The following is a 20,818-nucleotide window of genomic DNA, read 5'->3' as shown; positions in this document are numbered from 1 at the left end:
GAGTGACCAGAACAAAGAGCTTTTTAGACCACACTTGTGAGCTGAACTTGGTATTATAGCATATGAATATACCACTGCAGGAAAACGAAATAACCAGATTTAAATATAATATATATACATATATACACATATATTTAATTTACCTATAATGTTTTCATTGTTTTATTTTTAAAATACTGATCCTGGAACTTGTGAATGTTCCAATTTAATGCAAGGTGAAGTTAAATAAATTTTGACATTAATTCAGTAAACAATTCAGTAAAATTAATTCAGTAAAACATACCTATCAAAAAACGTTTTTAAAACTTTTTTTCATTTTTTTTGTCACCCAGCACTCACAAGGGTAAGTGCCCTCATTAATCCCCATCACCTATTTCATCCATCCCCCCGACCTCCCCTCTGACAATCATCAGTTTATTCTCTATAGTTGAGTCTGTTTTTTTCCCTTTGCTTGTTTTACCTCTTAAATTCCACGAGTGAAATCATGTATTTATCTTTCTCTTATTTTGCTTAGCATTATACTCTCTAGCTCTATCCATGTCATTGCAAATGATAAGATTTTGTTCTTTTTTATGGCTGAGTCATATTCCAGTGTGTGTACCCACCTCTTTATCCATTCATCAACTGACAGGACACTTGGCTGCTTCCAGATCTTGGCTGTCGTAAATAATGCTGCTACAAACATAAGGGTGCACGTATCCCTTTGAATTAGTATTCTTGTATTCTTTTTTTTTTTGTATTCTTGTATTCTTTGGGTAAATACCTAATAGTGCAATTACTAGATCACAGGGTAGTTCTATTTTTAATGTTTTGAGAAACCTCCTTCCATACTGTTTTCCACAGTGGCTGCACCAGTTTGCATTCACACCAAGAGTGCAAGAGGGCTCCTCTCCACATTCTTGCCAACACCTGTTGTTGTGTTTTTGGTTCTAGACATTCTGACAGGTATGAGGTGATATCTCATTGTAGTTTTGATTTGTATTTCCCTGATGATGAGTGATGGTGAGCAGCTTTGCATGTGTTTATTGGCCATCAGGATGTCTTCTTTGGAGAAATGTCTGTTCATGTCTTCTGCCCATTTTTAATTGGATTATTTGGGGGGGTTTGGGGTATTGAGTTGTGTAAGTTCTTTACATATTTTGGATACTAACCCTTTATCAGATTAAAGAACTTTAGAGCATTAAAGACCTTTGAAATGTCTTTAATGTCTTTAAGGTTTAATTTCTAGAAATACAGCAGAACAAACATTCCTACTTAACAGGCATTAGAGAATTTGACTGAATCATGAAATGTTCAGTGTGACAAGGTGGACCAAAGAGGCAGAAAACCGAGTCATATGACTTTGTTTTTCAACACAGCGATAGATGATGTCGGCTAGGAAAAATACAAATCTTTGAGTGCTTACCAAATACATCTTTATCTAGTTTTCATTTGGTACACTGTAAAATGGCACATTCCAAAAACTATTATATACAGAGTAATCCTTTTCTAATCCTCTGTCCCTATGTTCCCAAGGATATCAACATTACAGTGTTTATCTACTTGAGCTGAATCAAGCCAATGGCGTAATTTCAATGTGAATCCTTTATTGTCCTGTAAGGTCATGGCATAACTGATTTTATGTAGAACAGGTAGTTCTCATTTCTGAATTAGCTGCTCTGCTCTCTCTCTTCCACGTTGAGTACAGTATCCACTGTTATTCCTATGTCCTGTAGTGACCAGCCTCCCCCCACTTCCAGAGGCCGTCTGGGAAAGGAAGTAGAAAGGCTGTATAGGGATGTGTGGTACCCGATTTTCTTCATCCAGTCAAATAAGACCTAGAAGATAAAAAGTTTAGCTATCAAATACGGAGTACAGTTGTGCCCCTCGAGGTCACCAATGATATTTTATAATTCTTTCACTGTTAAATCCTAGGGGTAACAGCATGATTACCCCTAGGAGTAATGAAACAGAACCTTCTAGAGTATAAAGGAAAATAGCATGCCAAGAATCGTGAAATGCAAATACCTTTTTTGTTTTGTCTTTCTAAAGATTTTATGTATTTGAGAGAGAAAGTGAGTGTGAGAAAAAGCATGAGCAGCAGGGAGGGGCAGAGGGAGAGGGAAAAACAGACTCTCCACTGAGCAGGGAACCCGATTTCAGGTTTAATCCCAGGACCCTGAGATCATGACCTAGTGGAAGGCAGATGCTTAACTGACTGAGCCACCCAGGCACCCCTGATGCAAATACCTTAAATACCTTTCCAAAGTTTCAGAGAAGGCCTAGGGACTAAAGGCACTGATTGACAGCAGGGACATTTAACACTTAGGAAAGACCCAACCATAGAGAATAAAAAGGTTATTCAATTTAAAAGTTGAGAACAAAAAGTAAGCTTGGAAAAAAGTTATTTAGAACAAAATCTAAGCCAAGAGTCCACATCAAAATGACTCAGGAACTTTGTCACCAGAGACCTGTCCAGGCCCCAGTGACTCTGCCTTATGATCCCCATTTTCAATGGGCTATTCCTATAAATTGAGGACATTTCCTGTTATGAAGATTTCCACAGTAACTGTCAAAACTTCCAGGTACTACTGTTTAAAAGTGTCTGCCAAACGGCTGTTTGCTGCTTTCGGAAGAAAGCTGGATCCTAGAATGTTCTTGGGGGAAGCTAGAGTATCAATTACAGATACTCAATTATAGATAATCTCTGACTTCTCCGGGTAACCACCATCGAAGAATCTACTGATATTCCATGTAATAAACATACATCTAAAAAAATAAAAAAATAAACATACATCTAGGTCATAAAGCTTCGTAATTTTCCAATATTTGGATATGCCTTAATTCAACCAATCCCTATATAAACACACACCTTTGATCATTTCACTTATTTCCATAGAATAGATTCTCATAATGAAATTAATGGGAGCACCTGAGTGGCTCAGTCAGTTAAGTGCCTGCCTTCAGCTCAGGTCAGGATCCCACAGTCTTGGGATAGAGCCCTACATCAGGCTCTTTGCTCAGCGGGGTACCTGCTTCTCTTCCCTCTGCCCTTCCCCACCCTGCTTGTCTTCTCTGGCTCTCTCTCTCAAATAAATAAAATCTTAAAAAAAAATTAATGAACCAAAAGATATAAAGATTAATTATCCTTAGGAACAGAGGCCCAATTTATATTCACATGAACAATTAAGGAGAATCACTGTTTTCTCCACACACAGGCCAAAACTGCGTACTCATCTTTTTAATCTACAACAATCTAATAGGTAGAAAATTGTGTCCCATTTCAGTTTGCACATCTTTGATTCTAAGTAAGGCCAAAATTTTTGATGTCACTTGTTTTTTTCTTTAGGAAATCCTTCATTTTTTTTTTATCTGCCATTCTACTAATTTCCTTGATTTGTACAATACCTCATCATAAAGAAATGACTATCATATATAGATGTAAAATATTTTTTTCTGAAGTTTTAGTTTTATGAACTTTCTCTCTTTTTTTAAAACAAGATTTTATTTATTTGAGAGAGAAATCACAAGTGGTAGGGAGGGGCAAAGGAAGAGGGGGAAGCAGACTCTCCCCTGGGCAGGGGGCCTGATGTGGGGCTTGATCCCAGAGCCAGAGCCAAAGGCAGATGTTCAACCAACTGAGTGACCCAGGCGCTCCTTAACCTTTCCTTTATAGAATTTTACATTTCAGGGCACTTGAGTGGCTCAGTTGGTTGAGCATCTGCCTTCAGCTCCGATCATGATCCTGGGGTCCTGGGATCCAGTCCCATGTTGGGCTCCCTGCTCAGCGGGGAGCCTACTTCTCTCTCTCCTCCCTGGCTCATGCTCTCTCTCGCTATCTCTGTTGCTATCTCTGTCTCTCTCAGATAAATAAAATCTTTATATTTTTTAAAAGATTTTATTTATTTATTCATGAGGGACACACAGAGAGGGAGAGAGAGAGAGAGAGAGGCAGAGACACAGGCAGAGGAAGAAGCAGGCTCCATGCAGGGAGCCCGATGTGGTGTGGGACTCGATCCCGGGACTCCAGGATCACGCCCTGGGCTGAAGGCAGGATAGGCTCTAAACTGCTGAGCCACCCAGGTGTTCCAGATAAAAAAAATCTTTTTTTTCCCCCAGATTTAATCTTAAAAAAAAAAAAAAGAATTTTGCATTTCTATGTAGTCAAATCCTTCAATATTTTCCATTATAGTTCTCAGCATGCTCTTCATAGATGGCTAAATCCAACAATCAGGACAGAAAACTGTTTAGACATACTTTTTTTTCTTTTTTTGGAGTGTTTAGACATATTTCTAATAAAATGCAAACTTAAGTGTGCTTAAAAGTAGAAATATGCCAAAATATTAGCAATCTGCCTTGGTGTCAAACAGCAGATCAAGTCTTTTTTCTATTTTCTATTTTTCTAGATTTTCCAGAATATGGCTAATGAATACAGCATTGATTTTAAGAGAAAAAAAGAACCCCTAAGGAATGATCTAAAAATCACATAGAGATTTGAAAGCATCTTGTCTTTTTAAAGATTTTATTTATTTGAGAGGGAGACAGAGATAGCAAGAGGGTAGCAGAGGGAGAAGCAGGCTTCCCACTGAGCAGGGAGTCTGATGCAGAGCTCAATCCCTGGGATCATGACCTGAGTGGAAGGCAGACGCTCTACTGACTAAGCACCACAGGTGCCTGGATTTGAAAGCATCATATCTACCAAGCTGTGAAAAAGTAATTAATAACAAAAACAAAAAATAGGAAAAGAACTGAAAAAAAAGAAGTGTTGCAATCACAATTCAGAAAGATCCAGCATGCCGAATTATCAAATTTCTGCAACACAGAGTACATATAATCCCCTCTACCCTCACCTGAAGGGAGTACCAGACAAGAAAGTGGTAATACCTCCCCCACTGCATGAGAGTAAATTACTGTCAAATTCAACAAAAGCATTTCTCAAAATAGGGATTTCCTCACCTGTGAACTGCAAGACTTCAAAAATCTTCTTCTCAGGACATTCCCGCTTGGACATCGGAGAGCAACAGTAACTACCTAACGAGTAAAAATGTTCAAATAAGAATTCCAGTGCATAGGGCTGCCCTGGTGACCCAGTGGTTTAGCACTGCCCTCGGCCCCGGGTGTGATCCTGGGGACCTGGGATTGAGTCCTGTGTTGGGCTCCCTGCACGGAGCCTGCTTCTCCCTCTGCCTGTGTCTCTGCCTCTCTCTCTCTCTCTCCATGTCTGTCATGAATAAATAAATAAAATCTTTTTAAAAAATGATAAAAAAAAGAATTCCAGTGCACTGCTCTTGCAATTCCAAAATTGCTACTCTTGTGAAACGTCCATAATTCTAAACAGTTTGTGTGGGGGGTTTGTAGGCATTTAGCTCTGAGAGTAGTAGGCCAACATAAAGATCCACATAAAATTCACTCTGAATATAAAAATGCCTTCTGAAATGGAAGAACATCTTCCTACTGATGGAGATCAGTGACAAAGCCCTCCAGAGAGGACAACAGAAACTACATGCTTCTGTCTGTCCAGATGGTATCAAGGCTGCACGTGGGCTTCAAAAATTCATCTACCAAACCAAGAAGATCCTGTGCCATCCCAGTCTAGAGACAAGAAAAACACTGGACTGGAAGGAAACAGTTTCCCAAGTTACTCTATCATTCCAGCCTGGAGTTGGTCCTAGGAGCTGGGATAGAGCTCCTGCTCTATCTGCATTATGTACTGAGTTTCCCCCATCATTTCTCCTTGAGTCAACAGTTAAATAGCTAAAAAGAGCTTGCAAATGGCTAGTTAATATTAAAAGACATTTAAAGGGCAGCCCCGGTGGCTCAGCAGTTTAGCGCCGCCTTCAGCTCAGGGCGTGATCCTGAAGACCCGGGATCAAGTCCCATGTCGGGCTCCCTGCACGGAGCCTGCTTCTCCCTCTGCCTGTGTCTCTGCCTCTCTCTCTCGCTGTGTTTCTAATGAATAAATAAATAGAATATTAAAAAAAATAAAATAAAAGACATTTAAAAAAAAGTAGTCATTTTTTTCTTTTATTAAAAAATAACTGTCAGGAAACCCTTTCTTATGGTTAACATTATCATAACTGTCTTGGGAGTTATGCAGGCATCATAGGACATAGAAATGGTGGTTTTGCAGCAGCACCTATCCTCCACAGGAAAGCCATGTTAGAAAATATTTCCATTCAAGTAGGTATCTGATTCATATCCAAACCAGTGCAATGCTGTGTTGTTAGTACTTCTAATAAGTTTTATAATAAAAAAATCACAAAACAACTAAATCACAGATTAAAAGCCAATTTTGCTTATTTTTAGAAACAACAAAATTTAACCTTTATAGTGAGGTTTCGTTCAAAGGTTAATGATCTGGAAGCAGAATTAAAGCCAAATGGCTTATGAGAAACTAGGGTTAAAATCTAGTGAATTAAAAATATATATTATAGTGAATTAATGTTTCCCATTATGATTAGATTACTCAAGGGAAATCAACTATCATTGTTTGAAATCTAGAATTCTTCTGTTACTACAATTACTATGAAAGTTGGTTGTGCCATTTCTCCTAATGTTACTGACAGCGTATGGACTGACAAATGAACAGGGGAACACAATCCAAATTGGAAAGTAAATCATTATGCCAAACACAGATTGTTAAATGAAATCTAAATTAAAAGTGGCAGCAAGGATAGCTGGCTGGCTCAGTCTGTGGAGCACCTGACTATTGATCAAGTTCAAACCCTACGCTAGGTGTAGAGATCACTTAAAATTTTTTAAATATTTTTTTTAAAAGCAGCAGGAATAATTAAAATTTGATTCCCAGGGACTCCTTAAAATGAAAGATAGTATACATAGTGAAAATAGTTGATGGTAATATAGTTACATAATGATTTACAAAATTTTCAAGTCATCTTCAATTCTATAGTTATTGTCTTTTCAATTTAAAAGTATAAGTTATATCTGGTAAATATTCTGGATTCTAGACTACCAGGACTTATTTCCTCTACTCACTTATTTTTTTTTAAAGATTTTATTCATTTATTCATGAGAGACACAGAGAAAGAGAGAGAGAGGCAGAGACACAGGCAGAGGGAGAAGCAGGTTCCATGCAGGGAGCCCGACGTGGGACTCGATCCGGGGTCTCCAGGATCATGTCCTGGGCTGAAGGCGGCGCTAAATCCCTAAGCCACCCAGCTGCCCCACTCACTTATTTTTTAAAAATTTTATCTGTTTGAGAGGCAGAGAGAGAGAGAGAGCGAGCGCATATGTGCATGCATTTGAATGGGGGTGGGAGAGGCCACGGGAAGGAGAAGCAGACTCCCTGCTGAGCCCAGGGCCTGACCTGGGTGCTGGAGCCAGAAGCAGATGCTTAACCAACTGAGCCACTCAGGTGCCCCTCCTCTCATTTCTAAATTCTTACCATATTATTTTAGAACTCTATGGATGGTTGCAATACTAAATAAATAACAGGCACTTAAAAAAGTCAGAGTGTACTGCTCAAGCGAGAATAGCATTACTTATATTTCAAAATATTTCCCTTTCCTATCAGAAATCCATGGAGTCATTAGTTTGCTCATCTATTAGTCCACTCCTAAATCCAAGCAGCCTTCCACCAGAATAGGAATTTCTTATGGCTCACTATCATAGAGTCACAGCTACCATATACAGGAATATACATACATATATAGTAAAAGCTCCATCTAGTTCTGAAAACCTTTTAAATTAATCTTAGGGGGCAACCTAGGTGGCTCAGTTAAGTGTCTGTCTTTGGCTCAGGTCATGATCTCAGGGCCCTAGGATCAGGCCCCATGTGTTCCCTGCTCAGTGGGGAATCTGCTTCTCCCTCTCCTCCTTGCTTGTGTTCTCTGTCTCAAATATATAATTTAAAAAAAAGTTAGTCCCTTCCCTTAGCAATACAGAATTATAAAGATGTTTCTCTATTCTGTGGGTGACACCAGACATTTAATGGGACTAACTTTAATAAGGAAATAAGAGATTTCATGAAAATCATAATTTCCAGCATCTCTAAAGGTAAAATTATTTGTATTCATAAAACAGTTATATAACTTAGGGATTAAAATATATTTGTTATAGGGGGATGAGGGTGGAGGGATAATTTTAAAAAATATATATACACACACACACACACACACATATTTGTTATGATGGAGGCAAACTTAATATATGATGATAGGGGATAATAATGCAATATGATAGGTAATGACTGTTAGTTGCCAGAGCAAAACTGTTAAGCTGACAAAATAGGAAACAGCATTTAGCCAAGAGGACTACATAACTTAACAAAGATAAATATCCTAAAATCTTGAGTAACATGGTGTATCTCTCGTTCTCTACTTCAGGCATGCCTGTTTTACTCTGAAAACACTTTATTAGGGTGATAGGATAGGTTGGAAAGGCATACTCCTCAAAAGAGAATGCTTTCTCTCGTTTTTAACTTTTTTTTTTAAATCATATTTTTCTGAGAATGGGGGTGCAGGGAGGGCAGAGGGTCAGGCAGTCTCCCCGCTGAGCACAGAGCCCAATGCGGGGCACAATCCCACAACCCTGAGATCATGACCTGAGAGGAAATCAAGTCGGATGCGTAAGTAACTGAGCCACCCAGGTGCCCGTTTTCATCATTCTGAGTAAGTTGGCTGTGAAGGAGGGCAAAAGCCAGGCAGAGAAGTCCAAAGGGACCACACTAACTGCCCAGAAGCAGGTCTTTAGATCAAAGGTAGGATTAACAAGATCTAAGTCAATGAAAGATGGAATGGGACATTTAAAGTCATCTATGGAAGGAAAATTAACAGCCTGAGAATGGTTGGTGGGAATTAAGGATTTTTGCATTGAATTCTTAGAAATCTACAAATAACAGCAACTGCACAGATAGAAAATACCTCCCCAATGAGGACTGATAAAAATATTTTAATATTTATATATTTTTCTTTTTTCTCGCTAGTTTGAGAAATAACTGACATACATCACTGTATGAGTTTAAGGTGGTTTGATTTACATATATTGTGAAATGATAACAGGTTCTTATATAGATAAAATAAAAAGAAACAAACAAAAAGATTTTCCTTGTGATGAGAGCTGTTATGATTTACTCTCCTGTGTATCATCCAGCAGTGTAAGCTATAGGCATCATGTCACACACAGTTTTTCTCATGTAATGTAGAACAGGCTACAACGTAAAAATATCAAGTAGTACCAGCTGCCCATTAGTGGCATTCTTGACAAAATCTTATTATGAAATCTCAAAGTCGACCGCAATGATTAATACAATATATACATGTGGTACATATATGTTACATGTCACTTTATGTAACGATTATTTGCCATAATTTTATTGACTTTATTTACCAAAAACAGAGCTAAGAGGACCAAAAATGAGTATAGAGCCAAAGCAGGGAGAAAGAGGTAGGGACAGTGTTGCTTACAGAATGAATACGGGAAGAGCAGAGGCTGAGATCTCCCAGCAGGCACCGGGGACGCTTCCCACCTGTGCCTTCAGCTTTAGGGAAGGAGATGGGATGAGATGGTTTTTGAGGTTCATTCTATGACTCTGACGAGCACTTTAATGAGTAAACACAAAATACCATCTATCAAGTATTAGAAAAGGTTAGAGAAGAACCAAAATGGAATGGCCATAAATAACTTATAAAAAGGGTAGTAGTATTGGCTTGCCTGTTAGAGGTTTCTTTTTTTTTTTCTTTTTCTTTCTTTCTTTTTTTTTTTTTTTTTGTGACAGAGGTTTCTAAAGCTTATAGGGTCATAGAGCTGAGATCCTCAAGAAACACCTGACTGCTACCCACCATCACAAAAAAGGTGCAATTTAAATAAAGCACGCATTGACAACATGACCTCTGTGATCCATGCACCTTTGGTGACAGACTGCTGTCCTGTAGGACTGAAGTTATGTGTTTTAAAGCCAAGAGTAAATTCATAAAAAAGTAAATTCATAGACAGGTATTCCCTGTCAATCCTGAGCTATATTTAATTACTTCTGTGTTATAAATGGTCGTCATGGATACCAACCCAGTGCTTGATGAGAAGTGAGAATATAGAGTGTGCAGGTCAGGATGGACAAATCACAGACTTGAATTTGTTGGATATCACAGAAAGGAATTAGAAGTTGTTTTTCTTTTTTTAATTGTGTTTCTCCTGGAGGGTCAGGATCTGGATTGTACACTTCATTGTCTCTATTTTTGTATGACTTTGGGATTTTCCTCAGATGTCCAATGTACTCAACTGAATTGCTGAGAATGTGTTGATAAAAATGAGACCCTCCCAGTGGCTTTCCTGGCAGCCTCAAAACCGGTTTTCAAGGAGTAGAACAGCCCAGTTTAGAGCCCTAAAACATGGAAAACCATCAAGGTTTTCCTTCACCCGAAGGACTTTTTGGCTTTAAAGACAGGTGCCCCCAGGACATTGGAGACCCATCTGGAACTCAGCTGGCCAACTGGAGGAAGGCAGCAGACACCATAGCAAAGCCGCCAGGCAGAAGGCTCCTCTACCCTGAGTGGAGGTTCAGTGAGACCCTGCCCCCAAACCTGCACGCTATCCTTCAATTCAAACATCTACACAGTAGCTGCATTCTTTAGTTCCTCTACTTTAAGTGGAAAACCACAATTTTAAGTAATCCTATTATCCTGATTCTGTTTAAGTAACTCCTTTGCTGACCTAACGTTCTAGAAAAGCCCAGGTATCCTCCCTCTGCCTGATGCAGTGGGAGGGCTCTGAAACCCTTCAGGGTAAAGCCAGCCACTCCAAAGCAGGTCGGGAGTGGAGGGGTTGAGATTACAGCACATTCAAAACAGGCCTAGTTACAGTGTGATCGCATAAACATGGGTGCTTTCTTCTCTTTCTAAACTCAAACTGAGATCAGACATACGCACTTGATGTTAAAGAAAACAGAGAATATATTTAATTTCCAAAGGAAAAAAAATAAGCTTACTTCTTCAGCTGCTTCAGGAGGTTCTTCAGGTAGATTAAGAACCTAAAGAAAAGTGAGGGTGTGTAAGAGGAATGTAAATATTTTGAAGAAGAAAAAAAATCAGTCACAGTGAGAAGAGTTCCTTTTAATACAGAGTTTAGGTACATTTAAGCTTAGTGAAGTCTTTTAATAGACATTTATAAAGAATTTACAATATGAAAGAGCTCAATAAACATTTTTGGACAAGCAACTTTGTGCTAAGTAGATTATAATAACAGGATGTGAGATGACAGCTACCCATCTATGTGCATGTAAGAATCTTATTTTTATGATTTTCTAAGATATATAATATTTAAAGAAACAAAGGATAAATATTAAGTTTAACAGACTCCAAATTATTTAGGTTCATACATATACACAGTTAAAGTGCATATTTTTCTTTATCGGCACTCGTCAGGGGCTGGGTAACTACCATTCACTTTGGTTGTCTTCACAATTTACTCACATTTCCCTAGTTTTACTTATCCATGACAAAACCAGGTGTTCAGACCATTTTCTCTCATTAAACACCGTTGCCAACAATTTCATCTTTGGGGATGCTTTTTGCTTTTTCATACTACTCATGTTTTATAGCATTTTATCTAACCAGCATTAATTGCATTTTATCAAATAAACCATCTGTTTTCCTTTGGTATCAAAAGCATATGACAGTCACCAAAATTTACCATCAACATGAGACAAATCACGTTAGTAACAAAAAGCAAAGAATCCTAAATTTTTACTTAGTCCTTACAATTCATTAGATCTTTGTGAAATGCTAGAAATAGTTCAGTGACCTGATTGCCCCCTTCATGCCCCATTAAGGGGCCAAGAGTCCTCAGACACAGAAGCAATACATGAGAAACTATTTTCAGGGAATATATGGCCTCCCAATTTTCCCTAAGAGCCAGTGCAAAGAGACTTATTTCCAACCTTTGCCACTTCCAAATGAGAGAGAGGAGACAGGATTGAAGATTGTAAAGAACAGAAGAAATAGGGGCAGCCTGGGTGCCTCAGCGGTTTAGCGCCGCCTTCAGCCCAGAGCATGATCCTGAAGACCCAAGATCGAGTCCCACGTGGGGCTCCCTGCAGAGAGCCTGGCTTCTCCCTCTGCCTATCTCTGCCTCTATCTCTCTCTCATTCTGTGTATCTCATGAATAAATAAATAAAATCTTTAAAAAAAAGAACAGAAGAAATAATAAATCTGAGCACTGTTCCAAAGTGAATGGTTGCTAACCCATTTCCTAGGAGGGCCACTAAGAAAAATGATACTCACGTGTTAATAATATTACCCACTCACTAGGGACGCCTGGGTGGCTCAGTGGTTGACATCTGTCTTCGTCTCAGGTCGTGATCCCATAGTGCCAGGATGGAATCCCACATTCAGCTCCCCACATGGAACCTGCTTCTCCCTCTGCTCATGTCTCTCTCTCTCTCTCTCTCTATGTCTCTAATAAATAAATAAAATCTTGGGGATCCCTGGGTGGCTCAGTGGTTTGGCACCTGCCTTTGGCCCAGGGCGTGATCCTGGTGACCCAGGATTGAGACCCTCGTTGGGCTTCCTGCATGGAGCCTGCTTCTCCCTCTGCCTAGTCTCTCTCTCTCTCTCCTGGTCTCTCATGAATAAATAAAATCTTAAAAAAAAAATTACTTACTAAATAGGAGCCAATCATGTCTTAGATACCCACAGGAATGTATCCTTTAGTAATCATTATATTTTTCATTTCTACATAACTGAATTCCTTCATCAAAAAGAACAGAGTATCTTCAGGATGCCAGGGTGGCTTAGCAGTTGAGCATCTGCCTTTGGCTCAGGGCATGATCCTGGGATCCAGGATCGAGTCCCACATTGGGCTCCTTGTGGGGAGCCTGCTTCTCCCTGCCTGTCTCTCTGCCTCTCTCTGTGTCTCTCATGAATAAATAAATAAAATCTTAAAAACAAAAACTGAGTATCTTCAAAACCTATTAGCATTTACTTTCATGTCTTCCTTCTATGTGGGGTTCACAGCATTAATAGCAAATAGGAAAAGTGATTCTCAATGAAGCTGATCCCTTTGTAAGATAGTGGGAAGATACCACCTGGATTAAAAGCCAGTCCTAGTTTTCACCCAGTATACCACCTGGCCCAGAGAACAATATTCCTACTGCACACTGATAAAATTAAATGAATAGGCATTCGGTAATGAACCTCCTTCTGCGTAGGCTGCTCAGCAGATGGTGAAATTTTGGTTAGAGGCTTAGGCAAGTTCCTTCTCTTTGCTGCTTCTCTGTTTGATGTTTCAAAAGATGTCTGGCTCTCATTTTCAAGCCCCAAATCTTCGTCACCCTGGTCAAAAATAACAGACAATTTCTAAATGCTCTCTATTACCACCTTTATTCCATTCACAGTGGTTATTTCTTTTACTATGATGGCATTTCAGTAGAAAAACAGAATTTCGTTGGGGTGCCTGGGTGGCTCAGTCATAAAGCATGGAGCTCTTAATCTCAGGGTCATGAGTTCAAGCCCCACATTGGGCATGGAGCCTACTTAAAAAAAAAAATAGGGATCCCTGGGTGGCGCAGCGGTCTGGCGCCTGCCTTTGGCCCAGAGCACGATCCTGGAGACCCGGGATCGAATCCCACATCAGGCTCCCGGTGCATGGAGCCTGCTTCTCTCTCTGCCTCCCTCTCTCTCTCTCTGTGACTATCATAAATAAATAAAATAAAAATTAAAAAAAAAATAATTTAGTCATTATTAGGCCCAGAAATTTAAGGTATATCTCCTTAGACAAGAAAACATGGAGTTTAACATCTTGTGGAAACTACCCTTATCTAGCTCTGGGGCTCTCTCTGATAGATAGGCCAAGACAGCTTCTTCCATTTTAACAGATCCCCAAGTTTTTTAGTAGGATGGAAGAAAGAAGAAAATCTGAATATCGTTTTCTCCTTTCATGAAAGGAAGCAAGACTAGTGCAAGGGATTATGCCTTAAAAGGCTGTGGAAATAGAGCATGTACATAAAAACATGTCTGTATGTGACCAGCAATACTTTCATAGCTGAACGTGGCCCTGTCATATATAAACATATTTTAGTTATATATGAACGTATTTTGTTCTCAAATTCAAACTCTGACCTTTCTTTTGAATTAATCACTTTAGAAGGAAAAGGATTTTATTCCAGAAATCATAAAGATTACTTTATTAATATTATTCATTAAAACTTTTTCACACGCAAAAAAATTGTCAAATTCTCAGATACATTTATTAGCTCAATAATGCCTTTTTGCCAATCTACTGACCTGTAAATGTTCCCTTCATCGGATTAAAAAGGCCACCATTTTAGTGGGCTTTTCCCCCATTCCTTTGCCCTAAGAAAACTTGGAAGAAGCAAGGTCAATGGGAATCAGGAGGTTTTTATGCTCAATAATTAACTGGCCAAACTTAGGCTGTCTGACTACAAATTGCCAGGTTTCAGCTGATGCCCATACCTCCTCTTAGCAATTAACATTCCAATTCTCACATTCTCAATTAATTGTCCTAAGAACCTTAAGTCATAACAATGGCAACGGTCTGCTCTGTCCCTGACTTCTTGTCCTCGCTAACTAGATTAAAATATATGCTAGAGGAACACATGGGTGACTCAGTGGTTGAGGTCTGCCTTTGGCTCAGGGCATGATCCTGGGGTCCTGGGATCCAGTCCCACATCAGGCTTCCTGCAGGGAGCCTGCTTCTCCCTCTGCCCAAGTCTACTTATTCTCTCATGAATAAGTAAATAAAATAAAATATATACTAGTAGTGCCATGAAGACACAAGGCTAAAAGCAAGGGGCAGAATGACTAATTCACACTGTGACCATTTCCAAAAAAGATGTGGCCAGCTAAAATCAGGCTGTCAGTGTCCAACACCAAAAAAACAAACAGAAGACAGACTCAGAAGTGAAATCACTCCCCAGAGCAGGTGCATTTCACGTTGCACATCTTTCACAGTAATTTCATTACTCACTCTTGATTGCTTTATTACCTATTTAGCATTACAAAATGAATAAAAACTGATTCTGCTTCACTATAAGAATCTTGCTAACCTTTACAGGATCATTTTCTTTACAAGATGGTAAAAGGCATGATAGAAACAGAAAGCAAAAAAGAAACAAAACCCCAAAAAGTGTTTAGGACAGATATGACTTTATACATAAAATCTGTGACCAGTTACTCTAAAACTTCACTCCTTTATGAATATCCCTTTTCCTCTGTAACAAAACTTGAAATTGTTGGGACACCTGGGTGGCTCAGCAGTTGAGCACCTGCGTTTGGCCCAGGGCATGATCCTGGAGTCCTGGGAATGAGTCCCACATTGGGCTCCCTGCATGGAGCCTGCTTCTCCCTCTGCCTACGTCTCTGCCTTTCTCTCTGTGTCTCTCATGAATAAATAAAATCTAAAAAAAAAAAAAAAAAAAACCTTGAAATTGTAAACTTCCAGTAGCAAATGACAAGTTCATACACAATGCCAAAAGCAAAAAAGAGTCAATAGTTAATTTGACTTTATAGAAACAAAGCCAAACATAATGAGTATCATGTGAGTTTATAGTACCAGGAAGATCTTACTTAAGGAAAGATCTGAATTTCCTCATAAAACATATGGTGACTGATCAACAGTTTTCTCAAAGACTACCTTATGTGAGAGCTTCTCAGGCATCTAAGTTATACACTCTTTGGGCAACAAAAGCACTTAATTAGCCCTTCAACACACAAATATGCTCTATATACAATCATAATAAATAAAGACTCCTAAAAAACAGACCATACTAGCAGTTTAACATCATTTGAAAATTTTTAAAAATCAATATATATGATGGGACACCTGGGTGGCTCAGCGGTTTAGAGCCTGCCTTTGGCCCAGGGCATGATCCTGGGAGTCCCGGGATCAAGTCCCATGTCGGGCTCCCTGCATAGAGCCTGCTTCTCTCTCTGCCTGTGTCTCTGCTTCTCTCTCTTCTCTGTGTCTTCCATGAATAAATAAATAAAATCTTTAAAAATATATGTGATATACATTATACGTTGTATGTAATATACATATGTTGCATATATATGAGAATTCAAGAAAAGAGTGAGAATTATTTTCTAACCCCAAGTTTATGACCGGTGCTTAACTTCCAGGTTTCACCTGTCATCTGATAAAAGCGCTCTTCCAGTTTTCTCAATTTCATTTCCTGGTGAGGTTTTAGAACATTCTCTATGTATCTGCTGGCCTGTTCAAAAAAAAAATAAATGAGGCATTGTTACTTTAACATTCCTAAGATTTTACGTCTATAAAGTTATGAAGATAAAGAACCAGGTGAAGAAACTGGGTTTTCACACTAACTCAATTTTGCCAAAAAAGCAGCATCTTCCATGTTTACAGTACTCTCTAAAAATCTACATTTATACATAATGCAGATAAAAACAAATGTTCTATATTTATGTTTATCTGGAAGTCTGTCTCTATAGCCTTTAGTGTGTTTTCATTTCTTTTTGTTTTAATAAGATTTTGTTTTTTAAGTAATTAAAAATGACTTTTAAGTCATTTATTTTTAAGTCATCTCTACACCCAACGTAGGGCTTGAACTCACAACCCTGAGATCAAGAGATCACAAATTCTGTGCTCCACCAACTGAGCCAATCAGGTGCCCCTTGACTGTATCTTCAATGCAATGAAAACTACTAGGTGTTAGGGACATAAAGATGCATAGGATGTGATTCTTGACTTCTAGGAGCTTCACATCAACACCATCTGTTGAAGGCATGATGCCCAACACATGAAGTCACTTGGAAGAACGTTCACTGAATAGCTTAATCATAGGAAAGTTAAACATATTTTTGGACTTAAAAGAAATGGAGAGTCTGGTTTTAAGATGACACCGTGAAATTATTTCTGCCTCCTTCTCCTCTTGAAACTCATCCCTAAAACCAAGAAACAAGAAAGAGAAACCTAAATTCCATCACTGGTGAAACAAAGAAATACTACAGGCACCAAACCCACTGTGTGTAAGGACCTATGGAGGAGTGGGGTAACTGATAGCACACAGTGAGAAAGCTGCAGCCTAAGTGTCTGCAGAAGAGGAGCACAGGAAAAAGAAAGCCAGAGTGCTCCACAGATGCAGAACAATTTAGGAAGAAGACACACCACATACCATGGCTGGGATGTGGGGTGAGGTGCAGAGCTGAAAATGGGGAGTGGCGGAGGAAGCCACACATCAACCAATGATGAGATTGTAGTGAACCACAGATGTCTTTGCATCTGAAGGAAAAAAGGGAGGTAAAAAGGGAAAAGAACTTTTGGACCCCCACACCCAGTACCCTACTGCATACCCAAGGATGGAAGGTTTATTCTCTGGGAATATAAACCAGAGAGGCTCGAGAGTCCCAGATCCCAGGCCGAGTGCGAGCAGGAGTGCAAACTGGAAGCACGTTGTACATGAAAATGTACAGATCGACAATTGAGACTCCCAGCCGCCTTCCCCACTTGACTCAGACTGCTGCCAGTCGGGCTTTCGCTCCCAAGGTGAGAGAATAGAGGTGCCCCTTCTGGAGAAGGTGAATGGCAAAAGAACAAAGAGACAATGACAAAGTTAAACTACTCCTCCATGACCCAAAGGGTAAACTGGTGTACACCCGACACCAGCAGACAACCATCAAACCCTGCCCCCATACACAGAAATTCCAATTAGCTTTATTTTCCTTTTGTTTTATTTAAGTGCAACTTACAAACATTAAAGAATCCAAAGCTTGATGAAATTTTACAGATGCATATTCCATCAAATAACTTTTTGGTGCATCTTTCTTAAAGCTCAAAGGACAGAGCCAAGGATTACCACACGATTAAAGTCTCCAACACAAAAAATGGAGACTACAATTAACAGAGAAAATGGAACCTGAAAAACCACACTGGAATTTTGAGGTTTAATGGCGCAGTATCTCAAAATTCTAGTGATTTTCAATCTGCAATTCTGTGCCAAATCAAACTATCAATCAAGTGTCAGAAGAGAAGACTTACCTTTTTACAATGCGAAGCCTCAAAATTTTATTTATCAGCAGGTATGCATCTGTACAAGTTGGGCACTTCACCATGCACACAGACTATACCAAGATACTGATTTATTAATTTTCTTTTGTCCAAAGAGAGAACTTCAATGAGTTAAAGACTTTTGCCAAACTAAAGAATCCTAACTTTACATACCCTTAGGAATTACCCATGCCAATTACAGATAGTTGGCCCCTAGATGTAATTATAATACTAATTATCATGGAAGGCTTTACAATTAATAGTTACTTCCACAGGAAATAACATTAAGCTTCAAAAGTTCAAATATTTACAAGAGAGCTTCTTACAAAAAGATCTCACAACAACACTTACTGTTCTAAATTCAGATCAGGGTAGTTACACGTGTAGTAATCTCCCAACCCCTAACAAATACATAGACTTTTACTCTTGTGATTTGTTTTCAACCTTCACTTGTTTACTTAAAAAGGAATCATTTGTTCACCAGAAGAACAAGTTGTTTAGATGTTGAAACACGTTGATAACAAATTGAAAACAAGTTGATAGCTTTCAAAATATTAATGTCCTTGTACTAAGGCCTTTGTAAAGAGTTTATGTTTTTAGGGACACCAGGGTGGCTCAGCGGTTGAGCGTCTGCCTTCAGCTCAGGGCGTGATCCCACGGTCCTGGGATCGAGTCCCACATCGGGCTCCCTGCTTGGAGCTTGCTTCTCCCTCTGCGTATGTCTCTGCCTGCCTCTCTGTGTCTCTCATGAATAAATAAATAAAATTTTTTTTAAAAAGTTTGTTTTTAGGGGCAGCCCCGGTGGCGCAGCGGTTTACCGCCACCTGCAGCCTGGGGTGTGATCCTTGAGACCGGGGATAGAGTCCCACATCAGGCTCCCTGCATGGAGCCTGCTTCTCCCTCTGCCTGTGTCTCTGCCTCTCTCTTCGCTCTCTCTGAATTAATAAATAAATAAATCTTTAAAAAAAAAAAGAAAAAAGTTTGTTTTTAATATTTAGGTGGAAGTCCACAGGAGTCTCCTCTTTCACAAAGGTTAATCATCAATCTGCTAACTACCTGAGTGCTTACAGTTCAAGGTCAAGAAGTAAGTGTTAGATAATCATCCATAGTAAATGTAATTCCTAGACAGCAAACACAATCTTGAATAGGATATGGCAAAAGCAATGCTAAAAAGGAAAGTTATAGCTATGAACATCTAATTAAAGAAGAATGATTTTATTTATTTTTATTTTTAAGATTTTATTTATTTATTCATGAGAGACATAGAGAGAGAGAGAGGCAGAGACACAGGAGGCGGGAGAAGCAGGCTCCATGCCGGGAGCCTGACGTGGGACTCGATCCCGGGACTCCAGGATCGCGCCCTGGGCCAAAGGCAGACGCCAAACCGCTGAGCCACCCAGGTTTCCCAAGAATGATTTTAAATCAACAAGTTATCTTTACACTTTAAAAAACTGTAAAAAGGGGATCCCTGGGTGGCTCAGCGGTTTGGCGTCTGCCTTTGGCCCAGGGCGCGATCCTGGAGTCCCGGGATCGAGTCCCACGTCAGGCTCCCGGCATGGAGCCTGCTTCTCCCTCTGCCTATATGTCTCTGCCTCTCTCTATGTCTCTCATAAATAAATAAATAAACAAACAAACAAACTGTAAAAAGGACAAACTGGGACACCTGGGTGGCTCAGCAGTTGAGCATCTGCCCTGCGCTCAGGGTGTGATCCCAGAGTCCCGGGATTGAGTCCCACATCGGGCTCCCTGTATAGAGCCTGCTTCTCCCTCTGCCTATGTCTCTGCCTCTCTCTGTCTGTGTCTCTCGTGAATAAATAAATAAATCTTAAAAAAAAAAAAAAAAGAACTAAACAGAGAATAGAAAAAACAACCAGAACCAAAATTGGTTCTCTGAAAGATCAACAAAACTGACAAAGCTTTAACTTGACAAAGAATAAGAGAAGGCAAATAATTAAATCAGAAATGTGAGGTTATTACTACCAATCTTACAGAAATAAACAATTGCAAATCATCAAATCAGAAAACCAAGATGAAGTAGACAAATTCCTAGACACATACAAATTGCCTAAACTGATTCAAGAAGAAACAGAGTATCTCAACAGACCTAATAAACATTAAACATTAAAAACCTCCCAATAAAGAAAAGTAGGACCAGATGGATCTATAGGTGAAAGAATTCAAACCTTTAAGGAAGAGTTACCACTGATCCTGTTGAAATCCTAAAACATACAGGTGAGAACAGTTCTTTCTCAATTAATTCCATGAGGTCAACATTATCCTGATATCAAAGCCAGGCAAAGACACTACAAGGAAAGTACAGACCAATATCCCTTATAAATATAGATGCAAATATCCTCAACAAATTCTAGCAATGTAAATCCAATAGCATATAAAAGGATTATAGGCCAGCTAAGTGTGATTCACCTCAAGAATGTAAGATGTTTCAACATAAGAAAATCAATCAGTGTAAGACATATTAATAGACGGGGAAAATACGTTATCATCTCAATTGATTAAGAAAAAGCATTTTACAAAATTCAACACTCTTTATAATAAAAATACTCAGAAACTAGGAATAGGAAAGAACTTGCTCAACATAACGAGTGTCTAGAAAAAACCCATAGCTAATATCACATTCAATGGTGAAAGACTAAAAACTTTATAAGACCAGGAACAAGACAAGGATGCCTGCTTTCACCACTGCTATTTAACACTGTTTAGAAGTTTTAGCTAGAGTAACAGGCAAGAAACAGAAACCGTGCCATTTGGGAAAGACGAAAATAAAACTATCCCTATTCTCAGATGACATGATCTTATATAGACATAAACTGGAGATACTACAGGTTCAGTTTGCAATAAAGTG

General features: G+C 39.1%; 1 protein-coding gene across 5 annotated transcripts in view; it reads right to left on the bottom strand.

Annotated features, from left to right (window-relative positions):
- Window positions 1-714: 714 nt before the first annotated feature.
- The window catches only part of UBXN8 (UBX domain protein 8), a 32,112-nt gene continuing 12,008 nt past the window's right edge, over window positions 715-20,818 (bottom strand). For 2 of the 5 annotated variants that reach the window (XM_072776345.1, XM_072776342.1), the window contains 5 exons: window positions 16,040-16,162; window positions 13,128-13,265; window positions 10,922-10,963; window positions 4,936-5,010; window positions 715-1,817 (listed from right to left, as the gene is read on the bottom strand). In XM_072776345.1, the coding sequence (XP_072632446.1) occupies window positions 1,650-1,817; window positions 4,936-5,010; window positions 10,922-10,963; window positions 13,128-13,265; window positions 16,040-16,162 (546 nt within the window). In that variant the 3' untranslated portion in view covers window positions 715-1,649. The remainder of the gene's footprint in view (window positions 1,818-4,935; window positions 5,011-10,921; window positions 10,964-13,127; window positions 13,266-16,039; window positions 16,163-20,818) is intronic. The other 3 variants (XM_072776344.1, XM_072776346.1, XM_072776343.1) reach the window with 3 other exon arrangements.

This window comes from Canis lupus, chromosome 15 (assembly GCF_048164855.1).
Source record: "Canis lupus baileyi chromosome 15, mCanLup2.hap1, whole genome shotgun sequence".
Classification (NCBI taxonomy): domain Eukaryota; kingdom Metazoa; phylum Chordata; class Mammalia; order Carnivora; family Canidae; genus Canis; species Canis lupus.
This window is presented reverse-complemented; position numbering and strand designations above follow the sequence as displayed.